The 23,100-nt window shown below is 37.4% G+C and overlaps 4 protein-coding genes across 6 annotated transcripts; 3 read left to right on the top strand and 1 right to left on the bottom strand.

The window, feature by feature from the left end:
• Positions 1–25: 25 nt before the first annotated feature.
• LOC110734206 (dihydroorotase, mitochondrial-like) lies at positions 26–16,116 on the bottom strand. Of its 2 annotated transcripts, XR_002513776.1 has the most exons (10): positions 16,019–16,116; positions 15,827–15,915; positions 15,554–15,735; positions 9,145–9,281; positions 8,750–8,915; positions 8,535–8,651; positions 8,168–8,328; positions 7,710–7,905; positions 3,152–3,211; positions 26–56 (listed from the first exon to the last, which is right to left on the bottom strand). XR_002513776.1 is itself a non-coding variant. In XM_021914264.1 (8 exons), the coding sequence occupies exons 2-8, from the start codon at positions 15,907–15,909 to the stop codon at positions 7,714–7,716; spliced, it is 1,038 nt and encodes a 345-aa protein (XP_021769956.1). In that variant the 5' UTR covers positions 15,910–15,915; positions 16,019–16,116; the 3' UTR covers positions 7,358–7,713. The 2 variants fall into 2 exon arrangements, 1 of the variants encoding a protein (XP_021769956.1); XM_021914264.1 differs by lacking the exons at positions 26–56; positions 3,152–3,211 and having other exon boundaries at positions 7,358–7,905.
• LOC110734205 (mechanosensitive ion channel protein 4-like) lies at positions 65–4,901 on the top strand. Of its 2 annotated transcripts, none has more exons than XM_021914262.1 (6): positions 65–1,557; positions 1,835–2,018; positions 2,312–2,605; positions 2,707–2,909; positions 3,022–3,251; positions 3,470–4,901. In XM_021914262.1, the coding sequence occupies exons 1-6, from the start codon at positions 158–160 to the stop codon at positions 3,583–3,585; spliced, it is 2,427 nt and encodes an 808-aa protein (XP_021769954.1). In that variant the 5' UTR covers positions 65–157; the 3' UTR covers positions 3,586–4,901. The 2 variants fall into 2 exon arrangements, with proteins under 2 accessions (XP_021769954.1, XP_021769955.1); XM_021914263.1 differs by having other exon boundaries at positions 1,838–2,018.
• Positions 4,977–6,707, top strand: LOC110734207 (putative RING-H2 finger protein ATL53). The gene has a single exon (XM_021914265.1). The coding sequence runs from the start codon at positions 5,203–5,205 to the stop codon at positions 6,238–6,240; it is 1,038 nt and encodes a 345-aa protein (XP_021769957.1). The 5' UTR covers positions 4,977–5,202; the 3' UTR covers positions 6,241–6,707.
• Positions 16,117–17,522: 1,406 nt separating the features above from the next.
• On the top strand, positions 17,523–23,016 carry LOC110734208 (uncharacterized CRM domain-containing protein At3g25440, chloroplastic-like). The gene is made up of 5 exons (XM_021914266.1): positions 17,523–17,752; positions 18,613–18,922; positions 19,558–19,965; positions 20,854–21,404; positions 22,095–23,016. The coding sequence occupies exons 1-4, from the start codon at positions 17,637–17,639 to the stop codon at positions 21,400–21,402; spliced, it is 1,383 nt and encodes a 460-aa protein (XP_021769958.1). The 5' UTR covers positions 17,523–17,636; the 3' UTR covers positions 21,403–21,404; positions 22,095–23,016.
• Positions 23,017–23,100: the final 84 nt, after the last annotated feature.

The raw sequence follows: 23,100 nt of genomic DNA on the forward strand, positions 1-23,100 counted from the left end.
AACTTCTCATACCTCTGTAAACATTTCAGATGATGTTTCAGCTGCTTCTTCAGCATCTGCACAACAGAGAGAATGTTCATGCTTTGAGGTACTATGTAAGATAATATTTATACTTTTGCTACCGGTTATATGTGCTTGTTATTTGTGTGTTGCTGCTATGATTATAGCAGTTTTTTTAGGCCTTATCATTACTTGCTCAGTAATTGCTGCCACCGTCGCGTTACCACTGCTATTGGTATCGTTTTTAGTTATACGGTTACTTCAGTTCTTTAGTCACGGTGATGCCTATGACAAAGCCGTTCAACTTATGCTTTTCATCCGTGCTTGGATACTCATAGATATGGTGGTGTTTCTGATTATATTATGGATTTTCTTCTGGGTACCTAAAAACATCTCAGGGTTAAGGCATGTTCTGTTGTTAGGATTGACTTTAGCAGATTGGGTAAGCCTATATTATGTGATCTTCGGCATCTACATTTTGAGCTGTTTTGTTTCAGTAGTGACCATTAATTTATTACCACTGGTCCCCTTGGATCACACAGAAAGTGGCCTTATATTACCCGAAGCAGTGCTTGAAATAATCGACTGTCTCATTTTCTGGTTGGCAGAATCTGAGGTTATGAAACGTGTTTCCACCTTTAAGCACCACAAGATACTTGGACTGAACACCCAAAATTGGATTGAGGTATCAATATTTGTCCTCGTTGCCTACAATGTCATCACCTTGTCTACTTATATGATAGTGTGGTTGTTAAGGAAGTTAGTTTGTCACAAAATACTTAAACCAGGGATTAATACAAAATCACGTCAGTACTTAATTATAGAAAAGTTCCTGCGAGGAAAACATCTAATGTATTGGGCCAATGGAATGAAACGCAGCATCAACTTCATATTAAGATCATTGCTGCTTTTAATTACTTGGGTGTCTTATTTTGGCTCCAAGCTAAACAAAACGCCCCAGGCCAAATACATTCTGGATTTCGGAACCTGGACTTGTCTCAGTCTTTTAATTTGCTCCTTTCTTTGGCTGGTCAAAACTTGTGTCTTGCTATCATGGGAGGCTTGTTCTGTGTATAACAGATTGAACTCTAAAATCTTGGAAGGTGGGAAGCAGTTGTATTTCCTTGGCATCATAGGTCGCCACAACTATGACATCTTAAACCTTCTGTATGAGTGCAAAGATGATGAAACTTTGTGGAACTATGACATCTTAAACTATGGCTCGGATGACCAGAGATTAAGACAGTTTGTCTCACATCTATGTAAAACCTTGTTTCCTAATAGGGTAATGAATCTGCATGCTCATTACCTAAGTAAATTGGATGATGTGGATGAGTGGGGAGATAAACAAGTTAATGCGAAGAAATTGTTGAGAAAGAAGCATAAAAGAGTCAAGCATGACTTATTGATACAGGAGGGTCGGACTCTTACTCTGTATTGCATACAGCAAGCTGCTGGTTACTTTTTGACAGCGAAACAGACATTGTTAAAGGAGAAGTATACTAGTGACATCCTTGAAAATTTGAAGAGCCATAGTCAAGATGATGATCATGATGGGTAAGGGTCATTTCTTCCTCTAATCTACTTGCAATGCTGTTATATTGTCCTAAGCCTCAACCGTGGTAATTCAGGATGCAAAATGATTTTACAATAATGTCTTTTGTTGTAATTTTATCAAGCCTATCATCTCCTTAAGTAACAATATCTTCCAATTATCCTACAACTAATATATACGAGCCCTTCCACAATGCTCTTTTGTTGTTCTTTGTATAAAACATTTTACTTGAGATTATGGCCCTTATTTAGAATATTGTTCATGTTTTCAACTGATAAGCAGGAGTATTAAAGAAAATCTGAAGCGACTTATTCAAGTTGGAAACAATGCGAAAGATAAAACAGAAAATTCATCCGGGGATGCTCTGGTAAAAAAGGATGATTGGGGCTATTTTGAAGATCAACTTCATGAATATGTGGGTTCTTCACAAGATATATCACCTGAAATTTTTCATACATGGATGGTATGTCCTTACTTCACCAGTCTTCTTTAGATCTCTCCATTTGGGAATTTAAATTAAGTACTTAGCTTGTGGAGTTTTACATTAAGTACTCCTGGAGTTCAATTAGAGACATTATTTGGGATATTAGTTTCATTTTGGTAATATAAAAAATAAGACAGAGTGAAAACCTCTGTTAAATTACTCAGGAGGACAATTCTTTGACCAGGACAATTTTATTATTATTATTTTTTTATGCCATTTCATATTTGTTAGCGTTTAATTGATTGACAGCTTGACTTATGTACATTGATCAGGAAAGGGCATGCAACAATTGTTTGTTCCTCGCAAATACATTAAGTAGTGCCAAGGAAGTTGTTGATTGTTTAAACAAGATAATCAGCTGGCTTTTGATTGTTGCTACTTTCATAATGTGGTTGCTTCTAACTGGGTTGGCTTCCACAAAAGTACTAGTCATCATAGCTTCTCCATTGTTAGCTGCAACTTTTATATTTGGAGATGCTTGCAAGACCCTATTTCAAGGGATCATGTTTGCCTACGTTATACACCCTTTCGATGTTGGTGATTTATGTGTCATTGATGGAAACATGGTAAGTTATTCAACTTTTAATAAATACTTCTGATTTGATTAGCAACAAATCTTTTCTTTCTATGATTACGGGATGTTATGATTTGCTATTGTTTTTAATAGGTAGAGGTTAAAACAATTGGTGTTTGGAAATCAACCTTCTCAAAAGTTGGGATGCAAGAGGAAGTGTTATATCCAAATTCGGAATTATGCAACAAAAATATAATCAACTACAAGACAGAATTTGATTGGAATGATTATCTAGAGCTTGATACAGTCTCATTAGACGAGGAAAAAATCAAGATTTTGAAACAAGAAATTGAAAAGTAAGAGTTTTTATATGTCTCCTCGTATAAATTTTGTATGTTTCTGATTTTATTTTATGCAATATAATCAAATTAAATTATTCACAGTTAGTGTATATTTTTGTTACATCAGATACCTTGATGATGGTGAAAACGGTAAATTTACACCAGGTTATAATTGTGTGGAAGTGGTGATAACTGAAGAAAACATCAAGATAGCTATTAACTTTAGACACAATGTAAACCTTAAGAATAGCACTTACTTTGAATGCCTCAAGGAAAAGCGCAAGCGGCGATCAGAGTTCATTCTCCATGCACAATGCCTTGTAAATCACATGAAAAATGGAAGAACAAAAACCTCAGGTTAGCTTTTATCCATCATTGTTAAGATTCAAGCTTTAACATTCCAAATACAAAAGCATAAATTTGAAGAAAGAACGGATCAATGTCACATTGTTTTCACTCTATGTCCTAGTGTAACTTTACACATTCTCCCCCTTCTCCCTATGACGTTACATGTATACATGATACAATGTTTCATGCTTTATAGTTAACCTTTAGTGTATTCACCTTCATTGCAGAGAGTTACGAAGATAAGGTAGAAAGTAAAAATGGCAGCTTGATGAATATTCCCGATTCAGGTGATGAAGATGACACTTTTGTAGCAGGAAAGGTAGAGGGAGTCTATGGAGGATAAGTAATTCAGTAAACATGTTTGACTACACTTTACACCTTTGGTGCAATTTTGCAATAAAGACAATCTTGCTACAAAATCATTAAAGCTAGGACTGGATCTTATTAGCAATAATGGTATAGTTAACTAACTGACAGTTACTCGAGTTCATTTCAAACAAAACTCAAAGCACTTATACTTATATGAGCTTAAAATCTAAACTCAAATTCAATTTGAGACCTCAATAACTCGGTGTTGAAATCCGGAATTTGTCTAGAAAAGTTCATCAGCTAGGATTTTATTAAATGCATAATTAAGCAGACCAAAATCTGAATGTGACAGTGTCTGATTAACTATTACTCTATTAGCTACTAAGCTTACTATACTAGTATTATCTTATGCAAAGATATTCATAAAGGTATCATCATAACGTCATTGTATAATGTCATACGGTGAAAAATCCAACAAGAACTAGCTGGTATTAAATATTCAAAAGCATTGAAAATCTTCATTGCAAACGCAAGCAAGACAATAACAAACAAAAACAAGACATAAAGATACTATCCCTAATTAACTACTCTAAATAATTTTCCACAAAGTAATTTTCATGACCAAATCGCTGATATCATTCACTATTACATTAATTATTTTTATTATAGACATAATACAGCTTGATATGATTTTTTTTTTTTTTTTTTTTTGACAAGTTGATATGAATGATTTTAGAAGATGGTGTTTAATAAAAAATATATATATATATATAATTTTAAAATATTGTTTTTTTTATAATTGCTTTGTTTGTTAATTGTCTTTGTCTTCTTCTCCTAAGACGGTACATACAATATTGGATTAGGTTAAGTAAAAATATCACAAATTTGCATGCCAAAAGCAATACGTACAACCTAATAATATTAACAAAAAAGCACAGAACTTGGCTAAGAAAGATACAATATAAAGTGGCTTTTGAGGTGGTTATAATCCTATGCAAGATATAAAGCAGGTCATTTTGTTTGTAATTAATTTTCTATGTCCAAGTCTAAACATGGTTTTAATTTAGCATTTCTCGTTAAATTGATTTAAAATAATGATTACACCTTTGGAAAATTTGTTGGCATGATTGCTCCTCAGTGTTTGAGAGAGAGAAAAAAAATAAAAATAAAAATAAATAAATAAATAAATAAAAGCATACCTCCTCTGTATTTTCGAGTTACAACACTATCTTTTCTATGATCAAAATTCATATAATTCAACCACATTCTTTTATTATACCCTAGTAATATATTAAAAACAATATTCATACTCTAAGAAATAAACTATTATAAAATCAATTTTTCATAATCTTTACTGATAAAAATCAATCATCAAATATGTATGAAACTATGAAAATATCTTACTATATATAAAAAAATGAAATAGTAATATGATTAAGAAGTCAAACATACTAATATAAAATCATGTATATGTATATATAAACATAGTATCTGGTTGCCGTGAATGAGCAGCCATATTGACTTAACCTCTGTCTCTCATTCAAAGTCTCCTACCCAAATTTTCCCTATTTAGTTTTCCCCCACAAATATTTTCCAACACCTCAAACTCCTATCAAAAATTCTAACCCCTTTCTTACTCTTCCAAATTCCCATGGCTTCTCTACACAGTCACAGAAAACTCGCAAACTCAAACTCAAACTCCGCCACTACCACTGATACCACAGTCCAAACATGCCTACAATTTTGCCACTCCGAAAAAAATACAACCTCATCACTATACTCTGGTTTCTGCCCTGAGGTCTGTTTGGCAATCTGCCCTTCTCTTTGCATATACCCCCTCACAAATCTCCCCTTACCTCAAGACTATAACCCTTCGAAACTAAACAAGTCCCATAATCTTTCGCCTCTCCTAATCTCCATGCTTATACTTTTAGCCACAACTTTCCTCTTGATCATCTTCTATGTTCTTTACACCAAACTCTACTTCCACTTCTACGCACCCAATAGTCATTCTTTTCTCCAAACAAGGCCTAGAAGTAGACGAGGAGGAAGGGTGGGGAGTGATTCTCGGGATGATGAACACGTGAGTAGGGTGGTATTCAACCCCTTCTGGTGCATCCCTACCGTAGGACTCCCTGCTACGGTGATCAACTCCATCGCCGTCCACAAGTATGGGAAGGAGATGGAGGAAAGAGACTGTGCAGTGTGTTTGGCAGAGTTTGAAGAAGGTGATGTACTGAGAGTTTTGCCCAAGTGTAATCATGCCTTTCATGTACCTTGTATTGATACTTGGCTTTCTTCACACACTACTTGTCCACTTTGCCGTGCTCCTATAATTCCACCTGATCAACAAAATCACAATCACGGTCATGATCACAAGGCTGAGGATACATCAGCCTCGTTGTCACCAACAGTGGAGGAAGCAACAGAGGATAATTCCTCTGATGAGGTTCTGAGCATTAGTATTGTAAGTGGAGAAGAGGGAGTTGATGGGAATAATTTGGAGGAGTCCATGGAAAATAGTACTTCAGATAAAGATCAAGAAAATTTGGAGGAAATTAGTAAAGGGAGTTGTTCCCAAAGATGGTCTTTAGAAAGAGGGGCAGCTAATTTGGTGACTAGATCACTTTCTTGCAGTGGAAAGATTTTTTCATCGCGTTCTAATATTAGACCAAGTCCAAATTTATGATTTCGGAACGAGTAATTCATACCAGAACACAATACATGGAAGTATACATTAATACATACCCTTGCATCGTGATGGGTTAATCATACATACTTGTCTCAAAATCTGGTGGAGTGGGGCGAAATATCTTTCTGTCTTGACAAGTAATACCGTTTAGTTGGGAATTTTCCCAATCTTTTGCGATGGGACATGGAATAAGATATGAAGGGTAGGAAACATCGAGAATGCAGGACTTTGATGTTAACGTCCTGGTTGGTGGATGAAACAAGAGTACAAAATCATTTTTGTTACTTGCAAGTATGAAGCTAGAAAACAGGTAGAATAGTTCTGTCCTATGATTTTGTCATTTGAGTATGATGTTTAAACTAGCTTTAATTAAATTAGTGTTCTACATCAATGAGAATGAGAATAAGAATGTGAAACAACAGCATAACTACTTTTACTAGTTTAGCTGTTGCCTTTTAAACCTATTTTAAGCATTGGTATAACGACTGCTACTTCCTCTAAATTACTATGCTAACCTCAATAATTAAACCTTTGAGTTTTGGGGTATGTAATGAGAAGTCTTTCAATCCCACAACATAGGTTTGAAATTTCCAGTATGCAATGCATATAGAGGTCACACAGGCAGCATGTACAAAGCAGGTGCATCAGCACATATGCATGCACATCATGCAACAGCCTCAAAGAAGCATGAGATTTTTTGCCCTCAACGGCCTCACATGCATCGTTGCTTATAGTGTACACTCCATCAGGGGCACCATACTCGGTGCTAAAAGAAGAATGAGATTTTTTGCCCTCAACATGTTATTGATCTCATACCACCTTGTCAATCAAATGTCCATTTATAGGAAAACAAATTTAACTGATCATATTTTGATACTCTTACATACATCAATGCATGGATACATTTGGCCAATTAATAGTTTGAAAGATAGACCATATAGTTCACATAGGAGTAAAATCATTGTGATGTAGGAAGGATTCAGACCTACTACTAAACACATCTATGTACAACATGTAACCAACACTCAATGCAAGAAAGACAGACATAAAAATGTGTTGAACTATCCAAAATAAATAAAATTAAATTAAATCAGTACAAAGTTTAACAACAGGGTGATAGAGACGTTGAGTGCTTGGCATTATCAAACCCCAGTCAGATTACACTGATTTCAGATTACACACATGAACTAAGGTTCTTCATATTGTTCGTAATGACTGCTTGACTGCCCTAAGTTTTCCGAAATAAAATGGAACCCATAATTAGTGCCCTTTATTATTTCCTGCTTAAAGAGGTGAGGTGTCTCACAATATTCCCCATGAATTTAATGTTTGGGCATCCTTAAGAATTTTCATACAAGTGAGTCAAATAAATTCAGAAGCTTTAATGTTTTAGAGAATTTGCAAAAATTAAGAAGGTAAAAATGAAATGGAAAGTAGAGACAGTAAAGATAGACGGGGATCCATACAGTATCAAGAGGATGTCTTCCAATCAAGCATTTGCCCGGCAAACATAGGAACAATTTCTCCGGATGGGAAAGATATACACTCTGGGATCTTCCATGGTTCTTTTAGCAACTTAATCTTAGATGTGTTCCTTGGAAGACCGTAGAAATCAGGACCATTGAAGCTTGTAAATGCCTCCAACTTGTCAAGTGCATTAGCCTGAATGAGCAAAGAAAGCAGAAGATGAACTTCCAGAAAATTCTACCAGCACATACGAGTACTATATAATTGAACATCATGCAGGCAAGAAGAGCATGCCACTGCTACCTAATTTGTTTCACTTTGAAAAAGAAAGAAACACTAATCATTCATCAAACTTGTTGTTGGTACAGAGAATTCAATCTCATGAGGAGACTCATCTAGCATAGCCTAGCCTTCTCTGAAGGAACCACCTTCTACTTCTTCTATTATGAATGCATACCTCTTCAAATATTTTGGCATATAGTGATAGAGCAACAGGCGCATTAAAGATTCCAGCACATCCACAAGAACATTCTTTCTTCCACCTCTCATGAGGCGCACTGTCAGTCCCAAGAAAATATTTTTTACTCCCACTAGTTACTGCTGAAACAAGTGCCTGCCCTGCATGTACAACCAAAAGGTACAATCAGAGCACGCGGAGACCAGAGAAAATGACAGAAATTCATGTCAAAGACACAAAATGAGCAAATGTCATGGCTTTTCTTCGCTTGATTAGCTGTAGCAAACTACACACCCTATCTAAAATCTGGACCTAAAAAAAAAGAAGATTTTTCTTTTTGATTCATTACTGATTTGAAAACACATACTATGGATTTCCCTTTTGAGCACTGGAAGACAGTAGTTATGTGGCTGCAAGCCTCCTTGGAAGAGAGAGTTCCTATTCAGAACAAGGTGTTGTGGAGTCACAGTGGCAGCTACAGTACCTGATAATTGTAAAAGGAGCAAGATTAATAAACAGATTGATTTCAGTACTGAAAGAAAATTAGAAAATTAGTTTAACAACTGAAAAGGATAAACTTACCTTCATCGCATGATTCAACAAATTTGACAGCATCAACCGTAGTGATATGTTCCATCACAACTTTAAGCTGAGGAAGTCTCTGTAGTAAAGGTCTTAAAACTGTCTCAATAAATAACATTTCCCGATCAAAAATATCCACATCAGGATCTGTAACCTCCCCATGGACCTGTTAATAAACAAAAACTCTCAGTCTTAAATAATATTCTCAGTCTTAACTTATGGAAAACCATCTCTTCTCCTTAAAAATCATGGTTCATTCCAGAAGGTAAAAGAAAACTTTAAAAATGAGAAGATAATCAAAAAAAATTCGTTGAATTTCTTCGTTTGCTTAATAGGTAATAACAAGAAAGACACATTAAACCCTGCGCTGCATTTATTCGTGATAGACAGCTTACCAAGAGAGGCATATTTTGCTCAGCCATCTCTTGGAGCACAGGCAAACACTTCCCAAAAAGATCAGTAACACCATCCTGTGAGTTAGTTGTTGCACCAGCAGGGTACAATTTGACAGCATAAACCACCCCACTTTCTCCTGTCAAAATAATTAGACAAAACCAATCAAAAACAAACTTAATTAGATCCCTCATCACCCAACGTATGACTTTGGGAAGGCTAATATACTAATGACACAAACAATATCCAGGTTAATGCAAGTTAAACAGCTTTTTTTCACATTCAATTGAATAAGAAATGCCAAACAAAATCTTCCATGAATAAACACCTGGAACCAAATCAAACAAACCGTTCTTGTCTTCTAGAAAACATATACGCCATACTATATCATCAAAGCAGAATTAATAAGGCCACAGATAATGAAAGAAAATTTGGGGAAGGAACGATATCCCAAGGGAACACAAAATGAACATGAAATGATAAAAATACAAATCTAGGGATCATGAAACCATAAAGGTAGGAAACCAATAGATAATTTTAGTAGAAAATACAGCTCTATGAGTCTATGACTAAGGACTTCTTGGGTTATAACTTAAAAGTTTGAAAAGACTCGTGTCAATGTCCATAATAATGCTTGTCCGCTACAAATATCACTCTTTCTTCATAAAATTCCCATTACCCACCTCTAGAATTGATAGAAAACAAGCACTAATGAAGGGGAAAAAAAATTGTTTCCTAATGAATCTTCAAACCATAAATATTGACATGAGACTTTCCGTACAAAATAACACTTAAATTCGTTACCATTTGTCCATTCCTATCCTTTATTAGTATAATTACCGCCTACCAAATGAGCCGTTAATATATAACAAACCAACCCAATAACAACAACATCAATTTCACCTAAACCAAAAGTTTAGACTTACTAGCTGTTGATAAGTATATTAGGTGACTCGTACTTCGTAGCTTTGTCCGCCCGATCGGGCGGACATTGCCCGGTCTGACCGGGCGGAAGAAGAAGAGGTGCCTGGCAAATTCGTTGAAGAAGCTGCTCTCGCGCCCGACCGGGCGAGCCTTCGCCCGACCGGGCGAGCCTTCGCCCGATCGGGCAGACCTTGCCCGGTCTGACCGGGCGGTGGGGGTTGGATACGTTGAAGCATTCGTATGGAGTTTTCTTCTCGCGCCCGATCGGGCAGACCTTGCCCGGTCTGACCGGGCGGAGAAGGAAAAATACGGAACGCGGATTTTGCGGTTTTAGGTTATCTTATTTTATTATCTTTTTGCCCAAGTATCTTTTAATTAGGGATTAATATAAAACCTCCCTAATATCAGTATTAGGGTTAAGAGAGACAGAGTGAGAGCCGTTCTTGAGAAATACAAGAATCATCTTTGTAATCTTTGCAGTTTATAGTGAAATCATTCGATCTCGGTGCCCGTGGACGTAGCTATCACATCGATAGTGAACCACGTAAATTCTTGGTGTTGTTCTTATTGTTTGCATTGAATTTCTTTATTGTTTTCTTGTTTGTTTACGACCTTTGCTTCCGCTGTCGCACAACAATTGGTATCAAGAGCTCAGGTTCAATCCTTGGAGAGTTTCTTGAAGATAACAATGGCAGGAGATTCAACAATAAGAATTGAGAAGTTTACCGGGAAAAATAGTTTCGGGCTATGGCAAATTAAGATGAAGGCTCTGTTAAAACAACAGCAGATATGGCGTCCGTTGGCTCCAAAGAGTACTACTTCGGAGTCAGGAGACGGACCGACTGACTCGCAGTTAGAAGTTATGGAAGAGAAGGCACACTCTACCATATTACTTAGTCTTGATGATCAAATCATCACGGAGGTTGCTGATCAGGAAACGGCGGCTGGATTGTGGCTGAAGCTGGAGTCATTGTATATGACTAAGTCGTTGACCAACAAATTATTACTGAAACAGCGGTTGTTTAGCCTCCGGATGCAGTCAGGTACTTCCTTACGGGAACATCTAGAAAAACTTAACTCTATTTTGCTTGATTTACGTAATTTAGATGTTAAAATTGATGATGAGGATGCTGCGTTGATTTTACTTGTATCTCTACCGTCTAGCTTTGAGAATTTTGTAGAGTCTTTTGTTGTTGGTAAGGATTCTATAACCTTAGAAGAAGTGAAGGCAGCACTTCATACTAGGGAACTCAGAATGAAAGCTACGAGTGATAATGGGGATAATGGTAGTGGGTTATTTGTTAAGTCCGGAAAGTCTAAAAAGAATAAGGGGTTTAACAAGGGGAACAATGCTGGGTCGGGTGCTGGAAACGGCAAGGATGGATCTAGTAAAACTACTACTAAAACATGTTATTACTGTAAAGAACCGGGTCACTTTAGGAATAATTGTCCGGTGAGGAAAAACAAGTCCCAGGCTGCTGTAGTTGAAGAGAAACCGAATGAGAGCTATAATTCAGAGGAAGATTTAGCATTAGTCAGTTCTGCTAGGTCTGATGATTTATCTGATAACTGGGTTCTAGATTCGGGGTGTTCGTTCCATATGTGTCCACGTCGAGATTGGTTTGATACATATGAACCTCGCAATGGGGGTATGGTTATAGTCGGTAACAATGCTCCATGTAAGGTCACAGGTATTGGTTCCATGAGGTTGAGGACTGTTGATGGGCGGAGGTTAACTTTGACTAATGTACGGCATGTTCCTGCTTTAGGAAAGAATCTGATTTCATTGGGTACCCTGGATGACTTGGGGTACAATGGTGTGTTTTCAGATGGGGAGTTGTGTATTTTCAGAGGTTCTGAGTTGGTACTTAAGGGTATCAAAAGGAACACCCTCTATGTTTTTGAGGGTGTTACACTGCCTAGTTCTGCGGTTTGCGCATCTGTATCTCACCAGGAGATGACTAAGATTTGGCACATGAGGCTTGGTCATATGGGGGAGAAGGGGATGCAGCTATTGTCCAAGAGGGGTCTTCTATCCGGGGTCAAGGTTGCCAACCTTGAATTTTGTGAGCATTGTGTGTTTGGTAAGAAACACAGGTCAAAGTTCAGCAAGGGTGCTCACATTACTGATGCAGTGCTCGATTACATCCATTCAGATTGCTGGGGTCCATCTAGAGTTGAAGGTATGGGAGGTTACCACTATTTTGTGTCATTTGTTGATGACAAGTCCCGATACACATGGCTTAGGTTGCTTAAGTCAAAGGATGAGGCCTTCAAAGTTTTCAAGCAATGGAAAGCTTTGGTGGAAAATCGACAAGGAAGGAAGATCAAGAAGCTACGAACGGACAATGGGCTAGAGTTTTGCAAAGACGAGTTTAATCAGTTCTGTGCAGATGAGGGTATAGGTCGGCATCATACTGTCAGGAAGACACCACAGCAGAACGGTGTAGCAGAACGGGTTAATCAGACACTGCTAGAGAGAGTTCGATGCATGCTCTCTAATGCAGGGCTTGGGAGGAGGTACTGGAGTGAAGCTGTGTTAACAGCTTGTTATGTCATTAATAGGGGTCCTCATTCTGGAATTGATTCCAAAATTCCGTTTGAGATCTGGAGTGGTAAGTTGCCTAATTTTTCGAATTTGAAGATTTTTGGTTGTGTTGCTTATTATCATGTTATTGAGGGTAAGCTGGATCCACGAGCCAAGAAGGGGTGTTTTGTTGGGTACGGGGATGGTGTGAAGGGGTTTAGAATTTTTTCACCTTCGGAGGGTCGGGTCATTCTTAGTAGGGATGTTACTTTCGATGAAAACACCATGTATTCAATTAAAAATGCAGAGATTTCAGATTTGAGAAGGGAAGGAGACAATTTATTACAGACAGATGGGGTACTTGAGGTACATCAGTCTACCATTGCTGATTTACCTCGGGTACAATATATTGATGATGATGCTGATGTTCCAGTGCCGGGTACTCCTGAACCTGAGATTACTCCTACTCATTCTAACTCTGGGGATGAGGTGGAGCAATCTAATCAGGGGTCATCTAGTCAACCTGACACCATTCTTGAGATGCCTAAACGAGTTATCAAGAAGCCTGTTAGATTGATTGAAGAGATGGAGGGAAGAAATTGCTGTGTTGATGCGATGACAGGTTATGCATTGAGTGTAGCTGATGATGTAGAGTCATTTGAACCTGCCACATATAAACAAGCAATTAGTTGTAGTGAGTCTGCGCAATGGCTTGCCGCAATGGGTGAAGAGATGCAGTCTCTTTACAAGAACAGAGTGTGGGAACTGGTAAAGGTACCGGAAGGGAGGAAGCTTGTGGGTTGTAAATGGATTTACAAGAAGAAAGAAGGGTTGTCGGAAACTGAGCAAATACGTTTTAAGGCTAGGCTAGTTGCTAAGGGGTTCAGTCAGGTAGAAGGGGTTGACTTTGTTGAGATATTCTCACCTGTGGTTCGACATACTTCTATCCGTGTGTTATTGTCAATTGTAGCACATTTTGATCTTGAGCTGGAGCAGTTGGATGTTAAAACGGCCTTCCTTCATGGCGATTTGGAGGAGGAGATTCTGATGAAGCAGCCCGAAGGATTCGAAGCTCCTGGAAAGGAACACTATGCCTGCAGATTGCTAAAGTCATTGTATGGACTTAAGCAATCCCCCCGACAGTGGTACAAAAGATTAAAGGAGATGCTTAACTCGGAGTTTGACATGAAAGACTTGGGTGCAGCTAGGAAGATTTTGGGTATGGAGATCTACAGGGATCGGGCTAGAGGTAAGCTTTTCTTGATTCAGAAAAGCTACATTGAAAAGATTCTGTCTCGTTTTGGGATGGAAAAATCGAAGCCTATAAGTACGCCAACTACTGTTAGTTGTAAGTTGTCTTTGTCTATGTCACCTCAATCAGAGGAGGAGTTGTCTTATATGTCTAGAGTTCCATATGCAAACGCGGTTGGTTGTTTGATGTATGCTATGGTCTGTACTAGGCCGGATATTGCGCATGCTGTTAGTGTTGTAAGCAGGTTTATGGCTCGACCTGGGAGGGAACACTGGCAAGGGGTGAAAAGGATTTTTCGCTACCTGAGAGGGACAGCTGATATTGGTCTTGTGTACGGGAATGGTAAGGAATGCTTGGTCACTGGGTACAGTGATTCTGATTATGCAGCTGATGTGGATACCAGGAGGTCTGTGACTGGTTATGTGTTCACTTTGGGTGGTTCTGTGGTTAGTTGGAAGTCTACATTGCAGTCATCAGTTACGTTGTCAACTACTGAAGCTGAGTATATGGCTCTAACTTCTGCAGCTAAGGAGTCTATTTGGCTCAAAGGCCTAGTAGGTGAACTGGGTATTGCACAGGATTTTGCTACAGTGTATTGTGATAGTCTAAGTGCGATTTGCTTAGCTAAAGATCAAGTACACCATGATCGGACGAAGCACATTGATGTCAGGTATCATTTCTTACGTACTGACAAGAGGATTAAGGTGAAGAAGATTGGGACTGCTGACAACCCGGCTGATTTCTTCACTAAGCCTGTTCCGTTTAGCAAGTTTAAACATTGCTTAGACTTGTTAAATATTGATTACTACGTGATGTAGTAGGCCCTGAGGGGCGAAGTTGGGGAGCTCCTGGTGTAGGTGTGTTGGCATTAAGGTGGAGCTTGCCCGGGGCTTGTGATGCAGGTGGAGCATTATGAGTTGTTATACTTGGAGACGAGTATGTGATGGGTCTTGGTTGAAGACTTATCGGGATGTATGGCTTATGCATGAGTCTTGCATCGGGTTTGGCTTGAGATGTTTTTTCACTATGTCTTGATGGGGTTGTTTGCTGACTACGAGTTCTCGTCAAGGTGGAGATTGTTGATAAGTATATTAGGTGACTCGTACTTCGTAGCTTTGTCCGCCCGATCGGGCGGACATTGCCCGGTCTGACCGGGCGGAAGAAGAAGAGGTGCCTGGCAAATTCGTTGAAGAAGCTGCTCTCGCGCCCGACCGGGCGAGCCTTCGCCCGACCGGGCGAGCCTTCGCCCGATCGGGCAGACCTTGCCCGGTCTGACCGGGCGGTGGGGGTTGGATACGTTGAAGCATTCGTATGGAGTTTTCTTCTCGCGCCCGATCGGGCAGACCTTGCCCGGTCTGACCGGGCGGAGAAGGAAAAATACGGAACGCGGATTTTGCGGTTTTAGGTTATCTTATTTTATTATCTTTTTGCCCAAGTATCTTTTAATTAGGGATTAATATAAAACCTCCCTAATATCAGTATTAGGGTTAAGAGAGACAGAGTGAGAGCCGTTCTTGAGAAATACAAGAATCATCTTTGTAATCTTTGCAGTTTATAGTGAAATCATTCGATCTCGGTGCCCGTGGACGTAGCTATCACATCGATAGTGAACCACGTAAATTCTTGGTGTTGTTCTTATTGTTTGCATTGAATTTCTTTATTGTTTTCTTGTTTGTTTACGACCTTTGCTTCCGCTGTCGCACAACACTAGCAAGCTTGATCTCATTAGGGGTAGTAGTATCAGTCAAATAGAGTGTCATAAGAGGATCAAATTCGCTATTTGAAGGCAAAACCTTCAAAATCGAGTCACGGTACGCAACAGCAGCAGCTGTAGTAGTAATTGGAGGCCTTAGATTTGGCATTATAATTGCCCTCCCATAATGTGTAGCACTGAATTACATAACAATACATCACAATTTATTAAACAGCTTAAAATGAAAAGTGAGTCAAACTTTCGAAAATGGAGAAAATATAGTGTTACCTGTACGGAGCAACGGAAGCAAGAAGGTTGCCGTCACGGAGATGGAGGTGCCAATCATCAGGGCGTGTTAGAGTTAATTCCATCTTATGCTGAAATAATTAAGCAAAATTAATCAAATTTAATTTAATTTAATTTGGGCTGTATTTTTCAGCTAATTATGAGATTAAATAAAGTAATTAGAGTAATAATAACCTATTAATTGGTGAAGGTGTGATATGGGAGGTTGAAATTTGAAGGATGTGATTGGATCTTACGTTAGTAAAAGAGAGTGATGACTGATGAGTTCATCAGTTGAGACTTCAGATGGTGAATTTGAGGAAGATGAAAGGGAGGTGCTTGAAATTAAAACAAGGGTAGTTTTGTCTTTTCAGATGAAGTGTTTTTTTAATTGATTATTTTTACCTTATGGACTATGGAAACGGTTTTATTTGACTTTCATCTACGAGTATTTAAATACGGAGTATATTTACTTGAACTTTATAAATTAAAAAATTTGAAGTTAGTATTAAAGTTGGATTCATTCTTATTTTTTCTTCAACTTAACTAAATTAAGTGATTGTAAACTTAACGAATTAACCAAAAATCTAATTCATGTGAATTAATTTGTTTCATTATGTTTTTCTATCTCATTAATGAAACAATCCTTTTCCTCCTATTAGGTATAAAATTAGATTTGTGTCTTTTATGGGATGGTAAATTAGCCCTTGTGATGTGCTAACATATGTAGATGATGAACACTAGGGGAAATGAGCAAATGAAGTGTGAAGGAAGTAAAATTACAAAGAAAGAAGGGGAAAATAGGAGTTAAAGGCTTGAAACATCACTCCTCCCTCCTACCAAAAAAAATACTTAAAAGGAAATAAATTACATGATTACGTATTTAGTTCAACAATTTTAATTGACATAACTTTGTACTAATATATAAACATTTCATATTTACCTACATGTCATTTGTTCAATTCGAGGTAGTTGTGAATCCCATGATATATAACCCATCGAATCTTACCTACATACCATCTCTATTCCATTGGAATCCACTTTCATCTCATCGAAAGACGCTCACAATTACTTTAGTCATTTTAATATATGCATTTAACCAACATCTTTATTTTATGTCACTAATAAACATTTTATGCATATAAAATTTATTTTAACTTTTTCAACATACGTTAACTAACTCACTCCATTTTCATATTAAATAAACATGAAGGGTCCGTTTGGTAGGGTGTAAAACATTTTCAATTAAAATGGTTTTCCATGAAAATCATTTTACAATGGAAAATTCATTTTCAAAAAAGTTTTCCGTTGTTTAGTTGAATGGAAAATGATTTTCCATTATAAGCATTTTTCATTGTTTGGTTGAACTGAAAATTCAATTGTGAGGGAAAATGTTTTCCCTCTACTTGTGATGGAAAATGTTTTCCTTCTAAATTGAGGGGAAAATGTTTTCAATAAGGTGGAAAATGATTTTCCACCCCAAGTTTTACATTTTAATGTTACACCAAACCAAACAATGTAAAATGGGAAAACGCTTTTCAGTGAAAATGTTTTACGCCCTACCAAACGGAGCCGGAGTGTAAATAAAATCTACTCCCTCCGTCCCTTATTTCGCACCATTAGACGAAACTTTGAGGTTTGACCATAATTCTATTGACCCCAATCTAATTTGGGTCTCATTTTAATTTGAGTAAACGAAGTGAGGAAAACAAAGAATTGGAAAAGCAGAGCAGCGCGCAGCAACAGTAGCAGCGAGCAGGGGCACCACCGCAGCAGGTGGTTGCGGCAGAGGAAGCAGTCACAGCACCATAAAATGCGCAGGGTTGCGCTTTCTTCTTCTTCTTCTTCTTCTTCTTCAATCTTCTTCCTAATCAGGCGTTTTTCTCTCAACCCTTTATTTTCCAACTCCCATTTTCTCCATACACCCTGGTACCCGCTCTCTCTCTCTCCTTTCACTCTGTTGCGCTTTCTTATTGTTTATTAATCCTTTTCTTAATTAATTTACAAGTTTTATTAGCATTTGATTGCACTAATTACTTTAGTTCTCTCTGTTTGAGGGATTTTAATTTTGGGTTCTAATTATGTTTTGATTTGCTTAAGCTATGATGGGTAAATTTTTGTTATTGATATACTTTATGTTATCATTTTTTGTCATTGAATTGGGTACATTGGATAAATTTTAACATGAATGAGGAAGGGTTTTGGGATTGTGATTGAGATGTTGTTTTGGTGGAAATTTAATGGGAATTTTTGGCTCTTGAGTTCTGACGCTTGTGTAGCAGCAATGTAGTTATGTTTCACACAAATTGCATACTCCCTTGGTACGAAAGTAGTGGTCATGTATTATTTTAAGATGTCTTGAGAAAGTTGTCAATGTTTTATAAATTTGGGCTAATGATTTACTACAATTGTTTTGTTACTATGTGCTTCTGTCTAAATTATGTGGTGCAAAGAGCGTGCAAGTTTAATTTTACTTCTAATATAGTGAAACGTTTCGATCCTTAATTATGAGGGATTGAGATAATGTGACACCAAAGGGTCATTGTTGTCTATGTTTGGAAAGTGATTTAGGATCTTCCCTATTGTTGCTGTCTGTATCACCGCTAAAAGGTTGTTACTTCAAACTATGAAATGGATCAGGATTTCAGGATGATAATGTTGGGTGCGGTTTTTTAAGATAACTCTCAAACTTATAATACACCATATGTTTTCTTTTTGTGGGTTTGGGATGTGTTGAACTTGATGTAGGTTGCTTTCGTGGCTATGCTAATGATCTCATTTTATACTAGCTTCCCTAAAGTTCTACCCAAGGATTTCGTCCAAGATCCTCCTTTAGGGCCACTCCTTCGAGTTTCCTCTATTTCAGGCTACCGAGGCTTCCACAGTAGTCTGTTTTTGGACAGCGCTAGTACTGATGCAGATACCTTAAAGAAATCTGAGAGAAGCTCTACTTCACAGGATGCGTCTACAAAGGTAAAGAGGAAAAAACTAAAGGGAAAGAGAGCAGTTGTAAGGTGGCTAAAGCACTTCAGGTGGAAGAAGAAGAAGGAGCATCAGAGGATGACTGCTGAAGAAAAGCTCTTATACAAGCTAAATAAGGTCAGCTGCTACATATATCCCATTCTTTTCCTCCTTTCTGCATTTGAACTATTCAATGCTTGTTATTTTGATGTTTTATACAAGAAGAATGAAAAGTCCTTAAACTGGAAGATGTTTCTTTATCATGTGACATTTACTAATTGGGAAATACAGGATGTGAAAATTTGCCTCTATCTTAAGAGTGATGATCTTACAACTTTTGCATCTCATAATCTTATTCTTATACTATTTTTCTGTGCAATGTAACATCCTTTATAATGTGTGTGTATTGATTTCCATGTATGGCATGTTGCATTATTTTTTTTTAAAATTCTGTCCTCTCATCACAAGCATAGTTTAAGAGAGGGAAGGAGTGGGGATGGAAGGGTTTGACAATTGACATATGTATTTTTATTAAGGGTGAAGCAACTGCTTATTTTTGTTCTGTGCCGACTTCGTCTTCAAACATTATGCTTTCATCTAGCTGTTACATGTTGGCTGTCAAATCTCAAAAGGGAAATTTGTCGCTCGTAAGCTTGCTTGAGTATACAAATTAGAGTTACTGGTATTCTTTGCCCTTGCTCATGCTCCTTCACAGCCCCCCCTTCCCCCAAAACTAAAACAAATGAGCTGTTTCTGACTTAGCTTCAGTACAGGCTAGGAAAAAAGAAGAAAGACTTGTTGAGGCACTGAAGAAGTTAGAGCCAAAAGAATGGTCAGAGGCAACTCATGATCCCGAGGTGTTGACGCCAGAAGAGCATTTTTACTTTTTGAAGATGGGCCTCAAGTGCAAGAACTATGTTCCTGTCGGTAGAAGAGGGATATACCAAGGTGTAATCCTCAACATGCATTTACATTGGAAGAAACACCAAACACTACAAGTAATTGTAAAGACATTCACTCCTCAAGAAGTTAAGGAGATAGCTACTGAATTAGCAAGATTGACTGGTGGAATCGTACTAGACATTCAAGAAGAGAACACGATAATCATGTACAGGGGAAAGAACTATTCACAACCTCCAGCAGAAATAATGTCACCACGTGTGACCCTTCCTAGGAAGAAGGTAATATATGTTATTGTAATGTTCTCATGTTTGATCATCTCATATCATGAATCAGGTTTTTGGCATAAAAAAAAATACTACTATATATATGTTATTTCTATTCCTGATGATAAAGATGGGTTTTTTTTTTTTTTTTTTTTTTTTTTTTTTTTTTTTTTTTGTGGGACTCCTTGGTTGTTTGTCTGTTTCTACATCAAGATAATTTTTTATTTCATAATATCAGGCTGTAGAGTGTAAAATAAAATTTCAATTTGCCTCTATTATGCTAGCAAATTGTTGGTGGTGTCAAAGATTCAATGGGTACATTTCATACATAGTGAAACTTTTATTCCTAGGGAAATTTAAAGTATAACAATCAAAGCTGTGGGGTACCTCATAAAGATCAAACCAAAGCTCAGGATACTAGTGAAAATTTACACAAGCCTGTTAAGCATCTCTTAGTAATCCTCATATATTCATTCATTCGTACATGACTTTTATGCCTTTTCATTTTACAGTTTGATGCAATACGTGATCTTTGCTTTCTTGAAGAACTTGGTATTGTGTTAAATTATTCTATTGCTCTACAATGACCTGTTGTGTAGAAATTCCTTGAAAATCTTTAATTTTCATCTCCTTACACTAGACTTTGTGTTAAATTATTCTAGTGCTCTACAATGACCTGTTGTGTAGAAATTCCTTGAAAATCTTTAATTTTCATCTCCTTACACTAGACTTTTTTAATATTGAAATATTCTTCTTGAACATTGAGTTACTCTATAGCTTTATTTGACAAAATCAGAATCAGAAGTATAATTTTGTTGTAATTGCTGCTGGGCATAATTTTATGGACAGATCAGGGAGAGTGCCTCTTAGCTCACTAATAGATGAATGTTTAATTCTTTGTAGGCATTGGATAAATCTCAATATAGAGATTCTTTGAGGGCTGTTAGAAAATATATTCCGAGGCTTGAGCAGGAACTTGAGCTGCTCCGCGCACAGGCTCGAAACAAAGAGAATCATGCTTCCGAGCTAACTGAAATTCCTACAAATATATCACCTGATACGCATGATATTTCTTCTGCTCCCTTACCAAGCTTGGAGTCACTCCATTCAGACAAACTTAGAGAATTGATGGATCAATATGATAAAACTGTGGAGGATGATGATCCATTTACAGATGAAAGCGTGAACTCAGATTCAGAAGATTTATCTGACATTTTTGAGACAGATTCAGATAGTGCAGAAAATGTAGAGCAGCATCTATACTTGCATGAGTTTGATAAATTACCTGCCAAGATTACTGACACAGAAACATTTGCGGAAGATCTCCGTCAGATGTCAGTAGACTCAAAAAAGACCGAGCTGTCAAGTGAGAACGTTGACCTAGCTGATTTTGATGAGGTTGACCAGGTCTTTTTGCGAGCGGCTGAACTTTTGAAAAAGAAGAGACGATGAAGGTAAGACAGTCAGATAACAAGGCTGTTGTGGAAATTCCCTTTTCTGCTGTATTGACACATGAAATCATTTAGATCTACATTTAGGGATATAGCCATATAGGTCATATAGCTGTGCATGATGTGTGTCAGTGTGTGTATAAAGATGCCCAACAACGCAACATTAACTTGCTAATCCTCTGATTCTCTCAACATTTGATTAATTGTAAGCAGGCAATTTCTTGTAGAACATATATACATTTATTGTAATATAATACTGTAGTTGGTTTAAAAATCACACCCCATATGTATTGATCAATTTTTCTGACAAAATGCTCCTCTTCCTTTCTGCATAGCTGTTTTGAGGAGTATCTAGTAAATTGAAATGTAATCTTTCCTCACTGAGCTTTTCTCCTGCTTTTGTTATTACTATGAAGGGCAAATGGAGGCCTCATTTATGGTAGTGTTGCTGAAATTTTTTACCTGTCAAGTGCGTGTAGCACTAGATAGAAGTGGATGGAGGAAGGGATCTTTGTGGATGACCACCAGAGATAAATTCTAGGTTCATGCAGTCAACCCCACCTTTTTGGGGATTAAACTTTGCTGTTCACTTGGTGGTTTTTGATAGAGTATTTCATGAAGTTGCTTTTCTGTAAGCTTGAATTTCTTAACCAATGGCTAGTGCTTTAACTCCTAATGCTTTGACACTTTCAGATTACAGAGTGTATGGCCATGATAATGTCAAAGTTGAGGATTTCTTTCAGCAAATCAAGGTTCTGTTTGTCCTTCAGTGCCATGGCCTTCAGTGAAGTGATGACTTGGTATGTCTGTGAGGCAAATGGAGAAGGTTTCTGCAGTTATTGAAGATCTGAAGCTCCAAAAGGTTGGCCAGATCTGTTTACATATAAACCTTAGGAGAAGTTCTTGTGCAGTAACTCTCAACATCAATGTTGTACAAAGAAGCAATCTTATTGAGTTGGGCTGGGATCCAAAATTTGATGAAGATTGGATGAGGTATCCAACCCTTGCTAATATATCTGTGACCACAGGACACCTTACCTATTTTGTAGAAGCTGGAACAACATACTTCTAATTTCTAAATCATATTGCATTGGAAAACAAGGATGCTGTTGACCAAAAACAGCGATCTTTGAGGGCGACTGAGCAAAATTGGCAGCAATGTGCCCATTGTGTCATCATATGTGATGTGAGGGAATACTGAAGATCCTGCTGAAGTCATGGATCAACAGGGGAAGACCTCAACAATTTAATTTTTGCAGTTTCCTCTGTGAACTGTATTTTGACAACCTTAATATTGGGGGATACTTGTGCTGAAGCTGGATTTACTGAGTGTTCAAAGTTTCCATATACTTCTGAAACAGGAATCCTGATATCATCGATGAATGTAAACAGTCATGCTGGTCAAGACGTTTTACTTGAAAGACTACCTGAGGGCTTGAGAAGAGCATAGATTGACGAATCCTGCATCTTGTTATAGCCTGCCTAATGACAGTTTTTGTCTTCTGATAAGAAGACTTGTTCGAAATATTATTTTGAAAAATATTCTCTTGGAGTTGTAATATATGCATCTTTGGTGAAAAAATTTGTGATGAAATTTCAAAAGAATAAACTTTGATTAGAAAACATCAGTTAGTTGAATTCTTACTACCAAAATAAAAATTTTACTCCGTTGTGAAAACTGAGTAAGTGAAGTAAAAAC

This window comes from Chenopodium quinoa, unplaced genomic scaffold (assembly GCF_001683475.1).
Source record: "Chenopodium quinoa cultivar QQ74 unplaced genomic scaffold, ASM168347v1, whole genome shotgun sequence".
In the NCBI taxonomy this organism is placed as follows: Eukaryota; Viridiplantae; Streptophyta; class Magnoliopsida; order Caryophyllales; family Amaranthaceae; genus Chenopodium; species Chenopodium quinoa.